Source organism: Pelodiscus sinensis, chromosome 5 (assembly GCF_049634645.1).
Source record: "Pelodiscus sinensis isolate JC-2024 chromosome 5, ASM4963464v1, whole genome shotgun sequence".
Lineage (NCBI taxonomy): Eukaryota > Metazoa > Chordata > Testudines > Trionychidae > Pelodiscus > Pelodiscus sinensis.
In genome coordinates, this window is record NC_134715.1 from 3065533 (window position 1) to 3082021 (window position 16489).

The following is a 16489-nucleotide window of genomic DNA, read 5'->3' on the forward strand; positions in this document are numbered from 1 at the left end:
TTTTTTACCTACATGATCCTTACACAGGATTTATTTGATATGTCCCATGTCACTATTCCTCTCATCTGAGGAAGTGGGGTTTGCACGAATGCTCATGAAACTAGACATATCGGCTGTGTCTAGACTGGCAAGTTTTTCTGCAAAAGCAGGTGCTTTTGCGGAAAAACTTGCCAGCTGTCTACACTGGCCACTTGAATTTCCGCAAGAACACTGACGATCTCATGTAAGAAATCAGTGCTTCTTGTGGAAATACTACGCTGCTCCCGTTCGGGCAAAAGTCCTTTTATGCAAAAGTTTTTGCACAAAAGGGCCAGTGTAGACAGCTCAGATTTGTTTTTGCAAAAAAGCCCCGATCATGAAAATGGCGATCGGGGATTTTTGCGCAAAAGCATGTCTAGATTGGCACGGACTCTTTTCGGCAAAAAGTGTTTTTGCGGAAAAGTGTCCGTGCCAATCTAGACACTCTTTTCTGCAAATGCTTTTAACAGAAAACTTTTCCGTTAAAAGCATTTGTGGAAAATCATTACGGTCTAGACGTAGCCATCATGTATAGTAGATACTAACAAATATATATATTTGCTAATATCTAAGGTGCCACAGGACTACTCGTGTTTACAATTCTAATATGTTTAGGTAACTTGGAAATCTACCTGTAGCAATTGTCATGTAATCTGATGTGTTTTACTGAAAGGGCTAAGATTTATCTATGCCTTGCCTTCTAAATATATGCATCTCCTGGGACTTACAGGACCACCAATATTATCATAGTCAAGAATAAGTATGTGCCCTTCCATTTCTTCATCAGCACAAACCATTTTCAAGTCAACCTTTCTTTCTTTCTTTCTTTCTTTCAGACCTTTGCCAAATAACCATACTCAATTGTTTTCTTTTCAAACAGCATAGTTTACTCTACTTGCCAGTCTAGAAGAGTTGCTGAAACTCACAATGGCCATGTCTACACTATGTGGAAGATCAACGCTGCTGCAGTTGATCTTCCAGGGTTCGATTTAGCGGGTCTAGTGAAGATCCATTAAATCAAATTCAGAGGATGCCTCTGCCAGCGCTGGTACTTCTGCTCCTCATGAAGAGTAAGGGAAGCTGACGGGAGCATTTGCTCCCATTGACCCCCCAATGTGTATATGGAGAGTCAAGATATGTCGACTCCAGCTACGCAATTAACATAGCTGGAGTTCTGTATTTTAAGTTGACCTTCCCCTTTAGTGTAGACCTGGCTAGTGTGACTTGGCCACTATTTCACTTCAATACTTATAAAAGATACAGTCAACACACACAGCTCATTGTCTGTCTTACTAACAGGATAAACCCTGCGAGCCTGTAGATTAGACATTCAAGAGGGATATGAACCCAATTTATTGGACAAATTAACTTTGGTAGAGCACTAGAGCACAGTGCTGCTAGGTAAGATAACAGTTCCTCTCGTAACCAAAACTTGTCCTGCTTTGCTATTGTAGCTTGGTACTGCACTAATGACTCAGTTTTGAGACCTATTATTTAACCTGCCAAGAGGATGTGAGAAGCATCTATTAAGGTGCTAAAGAAATTGAATGAATAATTGAAGTTGTAGGGTTTAGCACATTAATGCCTAATGAGGCAACTCTTCTCGCCAGACCTCCTACCTTGCCTCTAAAAATTGTGTTGCTCAGCACTGAAGGAATCAGTGATTTGCAAATGAATTTACATAGCGTTTCCAGGGATTTGAATAAAAGACCTTCCCTTGGAAAAGAAGAATGAGACTCAGGAAAAAAAAAAGAAAAGAAAAAGCAAAGAAAGAACAGACTAAGCAACTCAACCCAAGGCTTGGCTTCCAAAAGCAACCTCAAGATGCACTTGCCAAGTGAGATCCATGAAGTACTGCCCATTTGTACCTGTCCCGGCATGCTTGAACCAAGACAGGCACTGAATGCAGATGGCGATCCTCTCCGCTTCCATAACAATTGGTTTGTATGTACCGGTGACATCTAAGGATCTCACAGTGCTTTATAAACAGAGTCTCTGTGTTCTCTTGAGATGGAAAGCTGGAGGCACGGAGATGTTCCAGATCCTCGTGTGAGCCTACTGAGTAGAAATTCACTGTACAAAGTTCCATCAGTTCAGGTGTGATTACAAAACCCTTTGTCGTGATGAATTATTCTGGATTTGAGTGAGTTTCCCAAGGCGGCAGAGCACATAGGTGGCAACCTGGAACATTCTTGGGGTGACCTTGAACTTCTAGCTATCAAAAGCCGCGAGGGGAAAACAATGACGCTTTGCGCCATAATCACCGTTTTTGAGCACGGTTTTTGAAGCTCGGGCACTGGACACAGTTTGGAAAGAGAATGCTGGACTACATGGACCATTGGTGTGACCCATGGTGGTAGTTCTTACATTCCTATGATTGGAATTCGAATTCCATTCTCCTGATATCCACTTTCCTACTCAATCCATTAAAACACTGGATTTCTCCACAGTGCTGATTTTAAGTCACTTTGCATCACCAAGCAACTTGCTAGCAGTAAGGGACTGGTTCAGTAAAACAAAACTGCAAAGCTTTTTTTGTTATTTTTTCAGTCTAGTGGCACAGCGATTTACACAATGTGCGCTGCTTGGAATCCAGTTAAAGCTTTGGCATTGCCCCTCATGCTCAGAATCTGATCAACATTTGGTACTGAACGTTAAAGGGCCAGATCCCCAGGTGGAAAACTTTAGCATCATCCCACTGGCTTGAAATGGAAAACGTTTATTTCCATCTGCTGAAGATCCAGTCCAACATTCACAAGGCGGATTTTCCTATGTCTTGCTGATTAGCTCCATTGCACAAAATGTAGTTTAATCACATCTTCTAACATAATTCAAAGCCAGATTCTGGTCACGTCATTCCAAACATCCCACCCTGAGGTTAATTTGTCTGAAAAAGATGCCCAGCAATTCTCGCATAAGCCCTCTTTGGTTATTAAATAAAATGGCGGATTTGCTTCCAGTCAGTTATCAAACAATGACTATAGGCTTGCAGTGCTTAGAAGATGAACGGAATCAGGGCTGTTTTCCTACTCACGTAGGAATTATATTTCTTCAGGTAGATCCTGTGTTTCTTTTGGGCCCAAAATGACATCTGGATGGCCATCAGGCAAGCAAAAATTCCAACTGCAAACAAGAAAATGAGTATCAACAACATTCATATTGACCATGAATAAAATAGATCCTTTCAACATGAGTTACTCTCCACACAGTACTTGGAATTACATTTCCTAAGCGTGTCAGGGTATCTTACATACTCATGACTGTTGGGAGCTGAGTGGGAAAGAGTTTTCCAGTCCTGGGAGAATTTTTGAGAGTTCAATAGTATTTACTCTCTGGTTCAAATTAGTATGAAAGTTTGAACATTTACAAAAAAGTGGAAAAAATTCAGTGGTGTGATAACAACGTGGGTAACAACACAGCTTTACCTACGCAAAACAGAAGAACTACAGGGTCAACAAATGAAATTAATAGGTAGCAGGTTTAAAACAAACAAAAGGAAGATTTTTCTTCTTGCCAGAGGATGTTGTCAAGATCAAGATTTTAAAAGAGTTCAAAAAAGAGATTGATAAATTCATGGAGGTTAGATCCATCAATACTTATTAGCTAGCATGTTTGTCAGAAGCTAGAAATGGATGACAGGAGAGGGATCGCTGGATGATTCCCTGCTCTGTTCACTCCCTTTGGGGAATCTGGCATTGGCCACTGTTGGAAGATGGACTTTTGGTCTGACCCAGTATGGCCGTGCTTATGTTCCTATGGAGGCTAGCACATCACCATGAGCTATTAACATATGCACCTAGGGTTCCCAGCATGCTTCTATAGCTTCCGATAAGGCCCAAGCATGAAGTCTATAGAGCTGCTTTTTGCTATGCTAGTGCAGGTGTGTCTACCCATGCCACAAACACACTTCAGATTGGGGTGGAGACACACCCTACGCATAGGTCAGGTGATGCAGAACGTAGAGAAACTTTACTCCACTGTGGGGGTGGGGGTGGAGAGACTCCACTGTTATACTACTCTAATATTGCCACAAACAGCACCGATCAGGTTTAATCTGCATAAATTGGTAACCACTTTGAAGAGACTTTCACTGGTTCGTTAATCTCACTTCCGGAAGTTGCTCTGACACAATACACTTGACGGGCATTGCTGAGAGATGTCAGGGAAACCTCAGGGTGCCTACTGGAAGCATAAACATCTTGCAGCCCACTTTGTTCCTTGCCTCTCCACTCACTACTGCCGTGTCCCTCACTACATCCGCAGCCCCATCATAACTCTCTCTAACGATGTCTGGGCAATATTTGAGTTTAAATTGCAATCACTGAAAGAGAAATAATTTTCAGTTAGTTTGTTGTTAATTTTTTCATCCCGCCTTAAGATCATTTGTAGTTAATTTTTCAAACTATTTTTTTTAAACTGCAAAATGTTACAATGTAGCATTTCTTATTTCCTGGTAACAAAAATAAGACATTTTTAAAATGAATGTTTTGGTCACCTTAGTCCCATGGGGCTAGATTTACAAAGGAGCTTAGACATCTCAAGATTGACCCCTAATAGTATTTAAAAACACTTCTATATGGGCTTTCATTAGGAGTTAGGTGCCTAACTCACTTAAGCACTTCTGAAAATCCCAAGAGGTACCTAGCTGCATCTTTAGGTGCCTAAATACCTTTGGGAAGGTGGACCCTAGTGAAATGTCTGTTTTAAAAAAATCCCAAGAAAAAAAACCAGAAAATTTCTTACATCAAAAATGAAGGAGGGTTACATTAAAAAATCCTATAGCATTTTTTATACAATTTTAGTTTTTATTTGCGAAATATTTTTAAAATCTTTTTTTTTTTTTTGCAAAAGTCACTGACGTGCTAAAAAAGCAAGTTTTTAATCACAATAATAAATGGTTTCTGGAAATTGTTGATGAGCGCCACCCTGTATCCAGCTTCCTAGAGATGACCCTTTAAAGAGTAACATGATGGGATCAAAGAGGACTATTTGGTGGCCAGAATCCATCAGTTATTCTTTGGGGGTTAGTGTATGTTTACTTTTGCAAGTAATGCGTTTATATCTCGTTCTTTCAGTTGAGGTTTAATCTTACCTGGTAGTGTTTGTGTCATCACCGTAAAACTAATCCAAGACCCAATCTAGATGAAGAGAAAAGAACTGTTAATCCTGTCCCCATGTAGGAATTATAGGGCAAGGTTTCGACTGTATACTACAGTTACTGTAGGAGGTGAGCGGTGTGGCTGGATGAAAGGTGAGTGTTCAATGCAGAGATGGGGAAGGAGGCGGGTAGTGACTCTGAGGGACAGAACAAATATTTATATGAGGGAGAAGGATGCAGAGAAGGGCTGCTAGGATGATCAGAGGAATAGGAAATCCACCTTACAAGGGGAGGCTCAAAGAACGTGGTTTGTGTGGCCTCACCCAACGACGGCTGAGCAGTATTATGATTGCTCTCTGTAACTACATCAGAGGGATAAGTATGAAGGTGGCAAAGGAGTTCTTCAAAGTAAGCGCCAGCGGGGACACTAGTGGCTATAAGCCGGCCATCAGCAAGTTTAGGCGGGAAACCAGGCTCCAGTTTCTGACCCTCAGAGGAGTGAAGTTCTAGACCAACCTTCCAAGGGGAGCAGTCGGACGGATGACCTAGCTGGCTTCACGACTGAGCTTGTTAACGTGGTCTGATGAGGCTACCTACAGTGGCAGGCGGCTCATCGGTGATGGCCAGGCGCAACCCCCCCCACCTCACAGCCGGTGATGGGACCCTAGATGGGGAGGGCTCTGAGGTACTACACTACACAGAATTCCTTCCCTCGGTGACTGCCTGGTAGGTCTGGTGTCCGCATACCCAGGGTCTGACTGATCACCAGATCTGGGGTCTGGAAGGAATCCCCCCCCCCAAGTCAGAGTGGCGGAGACCCCAGGGGTTTTTTGCCCCCCCCCCCTTTTTTGCGGCAGGTTTAAACTCATGTAAGTGATGTCCTGTCTCTGTAACTTGGTCTGATTTGAGGACATCAGTCACTCAACCAGAGCCTAGGGGCCTAAGGCAGGAGCGGGGTGAATGGGGTTTTCTGGTCTGAGATTTGTCTGGCGTGGAGGGGGCTGCTCTAAGGAGGGGGGAAGCTCACCGTGGACCAGGCCACAGGTCGGCTGTGGCTGACCCCTCCCACCCACAGAGACGAAACCCACCTACCTCATAGGTGTAGTTGGGGCAGGAAACCAGTGTGAACAGCCACGTGAAGGGGTTGTACGTTGGACTTGGGAAAGAGGCTTTATTCCCTGTGGGAAAGAAGAAAAAACAAACCCATCACATCACCACAGTGGGAGTCACTGGGGAAAGGGACCTCAAATCGGAAGGCCACCGTTTTCTCTGACACCCCGGGGGTGGATGGAACTTCTAGAGCGAAAGGACAGCTCCCCCCACTGCAAGACCAGTTGGACCAGTGGGTCTGGCATGCTCCTTACTGACCTGCACTGAGACACTGTTCTCAGGTTGGGGTCCTTCACTACCTCACAAAAGAGCCAACAGGGTCATGCCCAGGGCTCCCTGTAAGCTGAGATCCCAGGCAGCCTCCCAGAAGAGAGTCAGGTACCACCGAATTGATTAGTAGAGCGCCCACAACTGGCAGTGTGTGTTTCTATGGGTGGTGCACATTCACACATGCCTCAGTGCACAGAACAAAATTTATTCCACACAAGGATGGGAAAAATGGAGAGGGAACATGGGTCATGCCAAGGAGTGGGAGTTGCCATTGGGTGTAACCGTACAACTGGTTGGCATCATTGGAGGGGGGGCCTTGGTTGAGGGGAGGGATAGCTCAGCAGCTTGAGCACTGGCCTGCTAAATCCAGGCTTGTGAGTTCAATCCTCAAGGGGGCTGTTTAAGTATCTGGGGCAAATCTGTCAGAGATGGTGCTTGGTCCTGCCGTGAGGGCAGGGGACTGGACTTGAAGACCTCTCAAGGTCCCTTCCAGCTCTCTGAGATGCGTATCTCTCCATATATTATATTAAAAAGAAGTGCCCAACCTCACTTCTCCATGGGGACCCTGCTCGCGCCTGTCCGGGTCCGTCTGTTCCTGGGAAGCAAAGGCCGGATGGGAGGGGGGAAACAGGCTGGAAATGCCCATGTCCCTGCCCAGCAGGGATCACATCCAGGCGCTGTCGGTTAGGAAAGCCCTGGCACATTTCTGAGCCTGGGGCAGCACTGGGGCAGCAGCGGGAGGGGGGTGCTGCAGACCGAATGCTGGGACTTTCCGTGGGGGTTGCGTTGTACCTCTCTGTGCTCTCTCCAAGTTGCACCCTGCTCTGTCAGTGAGCACCGGGCCCAGAAAATCCCACAGCTCCTTTCAGCTCCAGGGCCAGTTCTCACCTGTGCAGGCTGCGCTGGGCACGGCCGAGAGGGGAGGCAGGATCTCCACTCTGAGCTGGTCCTTTCTGTGGCACCCCTTTTAGGACTATGGGAATGCCGCTGTAGAGGGCAACGAAGCCACTCGGGGTGGCCACTGCTCAGTGCTTTGAACCACATGGGTACACGAGTACATGTGTCGTCATGGCACCCTCCCCAAACGACACTTCCCCACTGCAGCCACTGTGGAAATTCAGCCTTTTTTAAAAACCTACAGTCGGGTCACAGTAACAGGCAGTCCTTAGAAAGGAAGTGCATTGCAGTAAGAAAAATCATCGCTTGCTGACTGCTCGTCATATAACAGGATGGCATATTCCAGAACTTGACTTTCTTTTCCCCCGCAGTGCAAATGTTGCTCTTCTAAGATGCCACACGAGAATAACGCAAACACCCGTCACCTCGCACGGCAGCATGGTGTTACCCACGGTGGAATGCTGTGAGAAATGCTGTCACATGTGTGAGGCAGGGTCCAGATTGTCACTTTCAGTGCTAAAACTGTAAATGTGCTGGGGTGTGAAAAAAAACACCCCTATGGGTGATTTAAAAATGTAGCAGTGAAAAGAACCGGTACAGACAGCGCTTTATCGCTGGAAGCCACACTCCCAGGAATAAAGCTCCTACCTATTATTCACTTTTTTTTTTAATCGCCAGAATAAAAAACGACTACAGCGCTCACATCACAATGCGGTGTTAGCTGTAATATGCACAGCGTAGATTTTCTCTAAGTATGTGGACCCTTCTCAAGAACACACGTAAGCCCCAGGTTAAATTTAAGCTAACTTTAACTGCTTTTCTGCATAGAGATTGAAAGAAGCACATGAAGAAGCACTTTCTTGAAATAGGGTCTATGCCCCAAACCCCCAAAATATTATTATGCAATACATTTTCTTTCTAAGGAACGTGCTGTCTCTAACGTTCCCCCTCCCCCAGCCAAAAATAAGAGGTGTGGAGGACATTTTATCAGCATGCTTATGCGCGCACACAGATTTTAGAGGGGAACAATATTCAAATTAGTTATTTTAATGTTGGTTGAATCTTCATTAAAATTAAATCCTTCACTGTCACTTGACAGCATACTTTACATTTAAACACTCCAATCTACAATTAAATTATGGATATTTATAATGAAGACAAATTTGCAGCAAGATTTAGAGAAACAGCAATATTATAAATGTCTCCTTTATTACGTTCTCCATTTAGAAGACGCTAGCCCTGATATTGAACTCATCTTTCTTTATTTGGTGTTTACTTTTGGACATCAGGAAAAATCAAGAGACCAAGTGCAATTCAGTAGTATATAGATAGGGGGTGGAGAGCAAGAGAGGAGAGACAAACCTGAGTGATTCAGATGAACTAAAGCAACGTTGATAAAGTGATTCCCAGCTTCACACATCTGTAAAACATTGTAAAGAATGGTCACCGTTCTGCATTTAGGGTGTTATAGATAACTGCGTGACTACCTGATTCTAACATTAAATTCTGCATCATATATATAGTAGCCCAACGTCTGTGACGCTGTAACACTGAAATGCTGGCTGTTGCCTCTGGGCGGCGCTGTTGTCTCAGTCACATCCGCCTCCTGCTGTGGCGCTTGGCTGACTTTTGCGCCGCTCAGCTGAGAGGCGCAAAAGTCAGCTGAGCACCACGGCAGGAGGTGAAGGGGGCGGGGCAGTGATGTGCGTTGTGACAGCGGCTCTAGGCCCCGCCCTCTGGCTGTGAACATCCTCACCCTGCCCCCCCCCCTTCGCCTCCCATTGTGGCACTCGGCTGACTTCTGCGCCACTCAGCCAGGCCGCCATGCGGAAGCAAGCGGCGCAAGCGTCTGTTTGGCCTCCATGGCTGCCCAAACGGCTCCTTGTGCTAGTTGCTCCCATTTGGGCTCCGCGGTCCCCCGAGTGAGAGGCAGGAGGGGGAGGAGAAGAGAAAGAGAAAGACAGAGAGAGAGGCAGGAGGCGGAGGAGAGCTGAGAGAGCGAGACGGGGAGGCAGTAGGAGGAAGAGGAGGAGAGAGAGAGACGGACGTGGAGGAGAGACCCGAAAATCCCGTCTTATGACGGGCTAATTGGCTAGTTCAAAATAAAAGCGGAGCATAAAAAATATGCTGAGAAACCCATTCAAGCAGAAATACATTATACTCATGGTGAGAACACAGATGCCTCTGAATGCCACACACTAAACATTTCTTAACTTTCAAAATGTTACACATTTTACTCCATTTCAAATATCATTTACCACTAACTTTTCCGATGGAGAAGTTTTGAAAAGTTACAGTGGAAAATGGAAGAAAAAGGAAGAAGTGAAGGAAAACAAACTAGACATTGTTAATTCCATGATAGTCAATGGCAAAAAAAGGGGGGGGAGCAAAAAAAATCTAACATCTCTTTTTATTCAATGTTCAAAAACCAAAATGAAATGGATTGACAATGAATTTTAAATTAAACAAGCAATTTTTTTGTTTCATTTCCTTTTGAAATGTTCCATCAAAAATTGAAAATCATGAACCAACATTGTACTGTGAAAAATATTACTTTGGAAGAAACCCCATTTTTTCAGCTGAAAAGATTTTCATTGGGACATTTTGATCAGATCTATTTAAAAGTTGTAACATTGTGCATAAAAACTTCAGAACTAGACCCAGTTCTTTTTTTCCTGCACATTTCATCCACGATGGAAAAAAAAAAAGGAAAATCTCTGCACCTCAAAAATAAATGCTGACAGAAGAGGAAATATTATCCCAAAATACTATAGAAGTGGCACAATTCAACATGCATCAATATCACTTTAGAAGCAGTTGCTATATTCCAGACAAAAATAATATTAGCGCACAACTTTTTTTTTTCTTTTACAAAATGCTAGTGGCTAGAAGCACACATTTTCAAAGTGAAAATTTCTTGCATGAATTATTATTCAAATGCAAATATATGACACACATATGACTGCGCAGCACCATAAATTCACAAGTTATATTTAACTCCTACTAATTTTATACTCAATTATAAATCAAAGCAAGTTAGGAGCATTTGGGGGGATTTTAATTAGCTTAACTTTGATGCTGCAGCCAGCTGCAATGAGCTTTTATCCCCCTCTTTAAAAATTGGCCAGTAATCCACCCAATGGAGAAGTATAGCTAAATATAAACCAACGTTTAGCCAATGTCTTAAAAATATTAAATCTCAGAATTTGTTAAACGTCTGATTTGCAATTTGTGACTATTTTATATCTCCTTAATGACTGTATATTTATACATACTAGCACATATTTTTTGTCTTAAATTTCAAATGCACCCTATGTGAAAATTTATCCTGAGGCTGACTTGCTTCTGTTTCTCCAAATGGAAATATCGTTCAGAAAGATGCCTATTAAGATTCTTAAATTACCCAGTGCTGTCATTTACCATGAATAAAACTCTCCGAGGGGCATACCATGAATGTAGAAGCACATACTTAAGTTTGATCAGAGGAATCTAATAAAGACAAATCTTGAAGGAGGAATAACATTATTTGTCATATATGTTAGGTCCCTGTACAAATGAACTCACAAATATTTTTCATGCATATTGCAATTGTAGGCTTCAGAATCTTGGAACCGGCCAAGACTAGAAGTAAGTATGTGTATCTGGGGGAAAAGCTCCTTTTTCAATGGTATATGTATCCTGAGCTCCCACCTAAGACTTTGTCCTGATGCTGGACTATTGTCTGCAATTGTTTGCACAGAAAAAATAAATAAAACTCATTTCTTCTTGCAGTAATTGCATCAATCATGAAGGAAATAAAAGGAATATTCCACTTACATTGAGGAAGAAATGCACTGCTTTTATTAAGCTATTACTTTGGGTAGGTACCATTTTTTATCGTTAACAAAAATTACACATGTAATCGGTTTCTACTGATTTTGAGCGACAGACCGGTATAGTCGTGGTGGCAGTCAGTTAACCTGTGCATCACTGGGTTAACACACGACACCCTACAGACCCAACACGCTACCTTAAGCACTTATTGCTTTCAGCAGCAGGGTTGCCGTGACGACATGAAGTTCTTTCTTCACATAAGAATGCAGCATCTCCTTGCTAGGAAATTAGTTGGGAATTTTTCAATGCAATTTTCTTGTGGGGAAAAATGCGGATTCATTGAAACTGAAGCTTTCTGACAGAAAAATTCCCACAACTTTTCATCCGGAAGGTTCTCAGGTCTAGGATGGAACATGTGGTCAACCCTAGTGAGGGAGAGAAATAGCCTGGTGGACAGTGAATTGACCTGGGCTAAGGTAGGCCCAGTTTCAAATTCCTACTCCCATTAGGAAGAGCAGCAATTTGAATCTAGGACTCCTACGTGCCCAGTTAGGGCACGTCTCGACTTGCTTTCACTTTTGAAAGGAGATATGCAAATTCGGCATGAATTTGCATATCTTCTTCCAATTGCTTTTTCGAAAAAGATTCTTTCGAAAAAGAAAGTAGTCTAGATGTGGCTCTTCCAAGAAAAAAACCCTTTTTCGAAAGAACCATTCTTCCTAAAAAAATGAGGTTTACACGGTTCTTTTGGAAAAGTCGTTTTTCTCGAAAGAACCATGTCTAGACTACTTGACTAGTTTCTTTTTTGAAAGAACGTCTTTCAAAAAAGTGATCGGAAGAAGATATGCACATTTGCACCAAATTTGCATATCTTCTTTTGAAAGTGAAAGCAAATTTAGACGTGCCCTTGGTGCCTTAACAACCAGCCTGTTTCTCTGTGTTTATTTATGGATTTTTCTGTGAAAAAAAAAGTGGAAAGGTCTTGGTTTTACCTCACTGAGGAACACACAATATTCTGCCCTCAAATATTTTCATGGGATAGGAAAATGATTTCTTCTCCAGCTTTGTTTCAATAGACTGGATTTGGTCAGGAAAACGTGGGGCACGTTTGAGCCTCCAGGATTGGACCACTGCCAAAACTGTGATCTTATTGGCGCTAATTTCAGGAAAGCTTTACACAGCTGCTAAATGCTAAGTACATGCTTCAACGCCTCCTGGATTAGGGTGGCTTTCCTGGATCCGCTTAGATCGGTCACTCCCCTCTTCTCATTGAGGTGGCTGGATTTTCAACGGGGCTGAGCATTGGGTGGGACAGAAACTAAGTTTCCATGAGAGTTCCTCACTGGTCTTCTGTGTAACTAGATGCCCATTCTGGTGTGGTAATCAGAGCGTCGTACTCGACTTCCTCAGAGTTCTACGTGCTCACGCTAGCGCATTCCTATACATCCCTGGACTTGTCCATCTTCCATAGTAGACCAGGGGAGGGCAAACACCAGCCCACATACCAGACCTGGTCCACGTGAGGTGGGTCCTGGTAGGCCCCCACCACTATATTTACCTGCTGTGCTGCAGGTACTAGCAATCGCAGCTCCCATTGTCCATGGATCACTGTTGCCAACCAACAGAAACTGCAGGAAGCAGTGTCATGGTCTGTGCCACTTCTCAGCACTCCCATTGGCTGGGAACAGTGATCTGTGACCAATGGGAGCTGTGATCGCCACGCAGGTAAATATGGCAGTGCGGGCCCACCAGAGACTAACCCTGGCGAATCGCCACCGTGTTATTGCCTGCCCATGTCATAAGCACTAATGCAGGGATGTCCTTAGGATTTATTTGGGCCTTTACAGTGCTCCTAAATCACCGTATCTGTGAGCCGATAAGAAAAATCACCAGCTTGCAAAAACTCTACCTCAGAACGTTTAGCCCCTTGCGGGGCACAGATCTAATACTGGGCTACAAAACCAGCTCCGGGGGCATGATCGCCTTCCTGTTGGGGTTACAGAGCACAGGCCTTTCTTTCAGGGCCATGGAGATATTTCCAGTGGTGTTACTGGGCAGACAGCGCTTGGGAAGGTGGCATCTCCAGGAATGGAAAAACAAGGGAAAACCTTGGTGAGGAAACAAATCTTAGTCATTCTTCATCCATCAATGCCCCTATTTTTTTTTTATTCTCTTGCCAGGTGATAGCAGGCACATTATTTAGAGAGGAGCATGTTATTGGAAAGCCAGTTGGGGATATATTTCCATATGGTTTTATCATCCCATTCAAGAAATAATGGCAACTGCTTCGGTCTTTAACTTTGGACCAAATTTTGCACCATCATCATCACGATGTAACCTTTAAGAATCTCAGACAGGGCACCATTATAGCCAGCAGTGTAAATACAAACAACACAAGGACTGTTCCTGCCCCAGAAAACTCACTAGAGCCATTCACGTTAATACGACAACGGACATGCTGAACGTCTGCAGGACTAGGCATTGATTTTCACTGACACAAATTTTCACTCTTGACAAATAACGAGCCTGTTTTATCCCGTAAGCACACTTAATATTTTGTCTGTACATACCAGAAAAGCGAGGGCAGCAAAAATAACTTGCCTGTTGCCAAATGCTGGAAAGAGAAGGAAATAATGGGTTACCTGTTAGTCTATGTGCACGTTCGCTGTGGATGGACTACACCCTGGAACAGAGGATTAGGAATGCGTTTGTCCCACAGGGACTTCACATGAGGGCAGAAAGGAGGAAAGCATCCTTCTACCCATTTTACAGATGGGAAAGTGAATCACAGTGATGTGCGTAAGCTCAGCCAGAGGCTAAAGGCAGTAGTGGGACTAGAAGCCAGATCTTCTGTTTCCAAGGCAGGTGCTTTAATTACTACTCCACACTGCATTGATGGAGCTGAGATGTATCCCGCACTTTCGTTTCTGGAGCAGAGTGTCATCTTTGATTATCAACGGTCTCCAATTCAGCCACACATTCCCCAGTAAAAACACTGAGCTCCAACAGTATTCAGCTACTCAACCCTGCATTTCCTTACCCCTTTGGTAGCCACACATCACAACAGTATTGCACCATAAACATCTCAAAGGGTTGCAGGCCTCCTCCACAGTTTCAGTCATGTTTCTTGGCACACAGAGCATGCTCACTTCCTTGATTCTGCAGCTCCTTCCCTGCTCCTGCCTCTCTTCCTTCCCAAACCCACCACCACATCTCAACTCGGGCTGGCACACAGCTCCTCACGTGTGCAATGTTGACATGCCATGACAGCACCTTGACAAGATGGCCAGCCCAGGTGGCTGCTATCAGGGATGATCTAGATGTTGCTTGTTCCTGCCATGAAGACTGGACCTGATGACCTCTGAGGTCCCTTCCAGTCCTAATGTCCTAGGATTCTAATCAGATATTCTTCATGGTTCCTTTTATAACCTATTCCTCCAAGTTATCCATCACTGTGTGTCACCAAAGTAACAATCTCTGCATCTGCGAGGGGATCTGCCCATCGACATTTCCAAAAGGGAAGGGGCTAACGTTCATGTCATTCTTCCCTGAACCATCCAAGAATGCGGCCATCCCCCTCAATGAGGTTTAGTCCAGAAGCATCAGTTTCAGGAGTAAGTGCACTCAATGTGGAGATGATCTCCACTGAAAAATGTAGAAAGAATAGACCCCCCCAAAAATGGCTGCCCTTGGATTTTGATAGAAGTTGAGCCTCTCTAGTCTAGCACCTTCAGGACCTGACGGGTGCTGAACCAGAGAATTTGCCGGACCAGGGGAGGTCAATATTATCTAGCAGCATTGCCAGCACTGTCACTGTTCACTGGGCTCTTAAGAGACATTGAGGGGTGAATTAGAGCTAAACAACAGCACAGAACACAGAGAGCCAGATCTGGTGGCTATCAGCAAACTTTATGGGACCATGGAAAACTTGGCCACACCCATGCTAAGTGGACATCCAGCTAACTCAAACCACGCCGGATCACGGGTGTTACCGGACTAGAGAGTGCCAACTGGAGAGGATCAATATGTACTCCTCCTTTTCTAAGGGGGAAAACAACTGGTTTCAAAGAAATAGTGTCTTCAATGCCTTCTGATTCAATGAACCAGAATCTAAGAGTTCACTTTTGCACAGCAATTCTAAGCACTACTGCCATTTGCACACAAACATAGCATGAAATGCCATTTTTCAACATGAAATGTGATGATTTTTTGAAAATGGAAGGATGCCAGGATTTTTTTTTTACACTTTTAATTAAAAATACCCACTGTGACACTAAAAGAAGTACTTGAAATTGGCAGGCCAAATCCTACATTCTCCCCAAACCCACAGAATAAAACAAAATGGGAGATAAGCACAAAGATGCAATGCCAGCAAAATGAAGTAGCCAAAGGAAGGTGAAACAACCAAGCACAGGAAAGGAAGAAAATTATGATGATTGTGATCGAACATGGAAAATAAAAAAGGAAAGTTCAATGATTGGACAATAAAACCCAGGAAAGACTTAAGGTACATTGACTCCAGCTACATTCTTTATGTAGCAGGAGTTGCTTAGCTTAAGTTAACTCTCTGCTGTAGTGTAGATATAGCCTCAGTCAAGTTACCACAGGCTCTCTACATGGAAGAGTTGATGGGAGAAACTCTCCCATCAACTTCCCTTACTTTTCTTGTCCGGGATAGAGTAACATGGAAAGCGATCGGCAATGGATTTGGCAAGTCTTCACTAGACCTGCTAAATTGACCATGGGTGGTTTGATCTCAGAGCATCGTTCCCAGCTGTAGAGTAGATGTAATCTCATTGTGCAACAATGGAAAACAAGAAAAATAAAAATTACAAAATGAAGAATGAAAACTACATGAAAAAAATGTTAAAATGAAGGCTTTTTTACAGTTTTGCTCTACGTATTTGACAAAGCCTTCTTGGGTTCACAACCCATTTCGTTTTGCTAAAAATGTTCTCATTTGAATATAATCATTCAGCTCTAATCCCCTTATATATTTTTAATGTAAACATATTGCAAAGGATATGCAAAGCGAGGATAATACTTATCATGCTGTTTCTTTCGTTTGGCTAATATTTCATGTTCACAAAACTCTGATGATTAAACTGTGTTAAACAGTAACATATGTTCACATAGTATGAGAGAGACGCTTACATTAATCTTTCTACTGACAAGCAATGCAAGCCTACACTTTTGGTTGGCAAATGGTCGAGTCCTACTTCCATTGAAGTCATACCCAAAACTTCCACAGATTTTAAAACTTTTGGGGCCCAACCTTGCACT

At 43.5% G+C, this 16489-nt stretch overlaps 1 protein-coding gene across 6 annotated transcripts in view; it reads right to left on the bottom strand.

Annotated features, from left to right (window-relative positions):
• Window positions 1-827: 827 nt before the first annotated feature.
• The window catches only part of TECRL (trans-2,3-enoyl-CoA reductase like), a 211535-nt gene continuing 195873 nt past the window's right edge, over window positions 828-16489 (bottom strand). For all 6 annotated transcript variants that reach the window (XM_075929239.1, XM_075929240.1, XM_075929238.1 and 3 more), the window contains 5 exons: window positions 13777-13820; window positions 8756-8813; window positions 6209-6294; window positions 5111-5156; window positions 828-3141 (listed from right to left, as the gene is read on the bottom strand). In XM_075929239.1, coding sequence (XP_075785354.1) covers window positions 3014-3141; window positions 5111-5156; window positions 6209-6294; window positions 8756-8813; window positions 13777-13820 — 362 coding nt within the window. In that variant the 3' untranslated portion in view covers window positions 828-3013. The remainder of the gene's footprint in view (window positions 3142-5110; window positions 5157-6208; window positions 6295-8755; window positions 8814-13776; window positions 13821-16489) is intronic.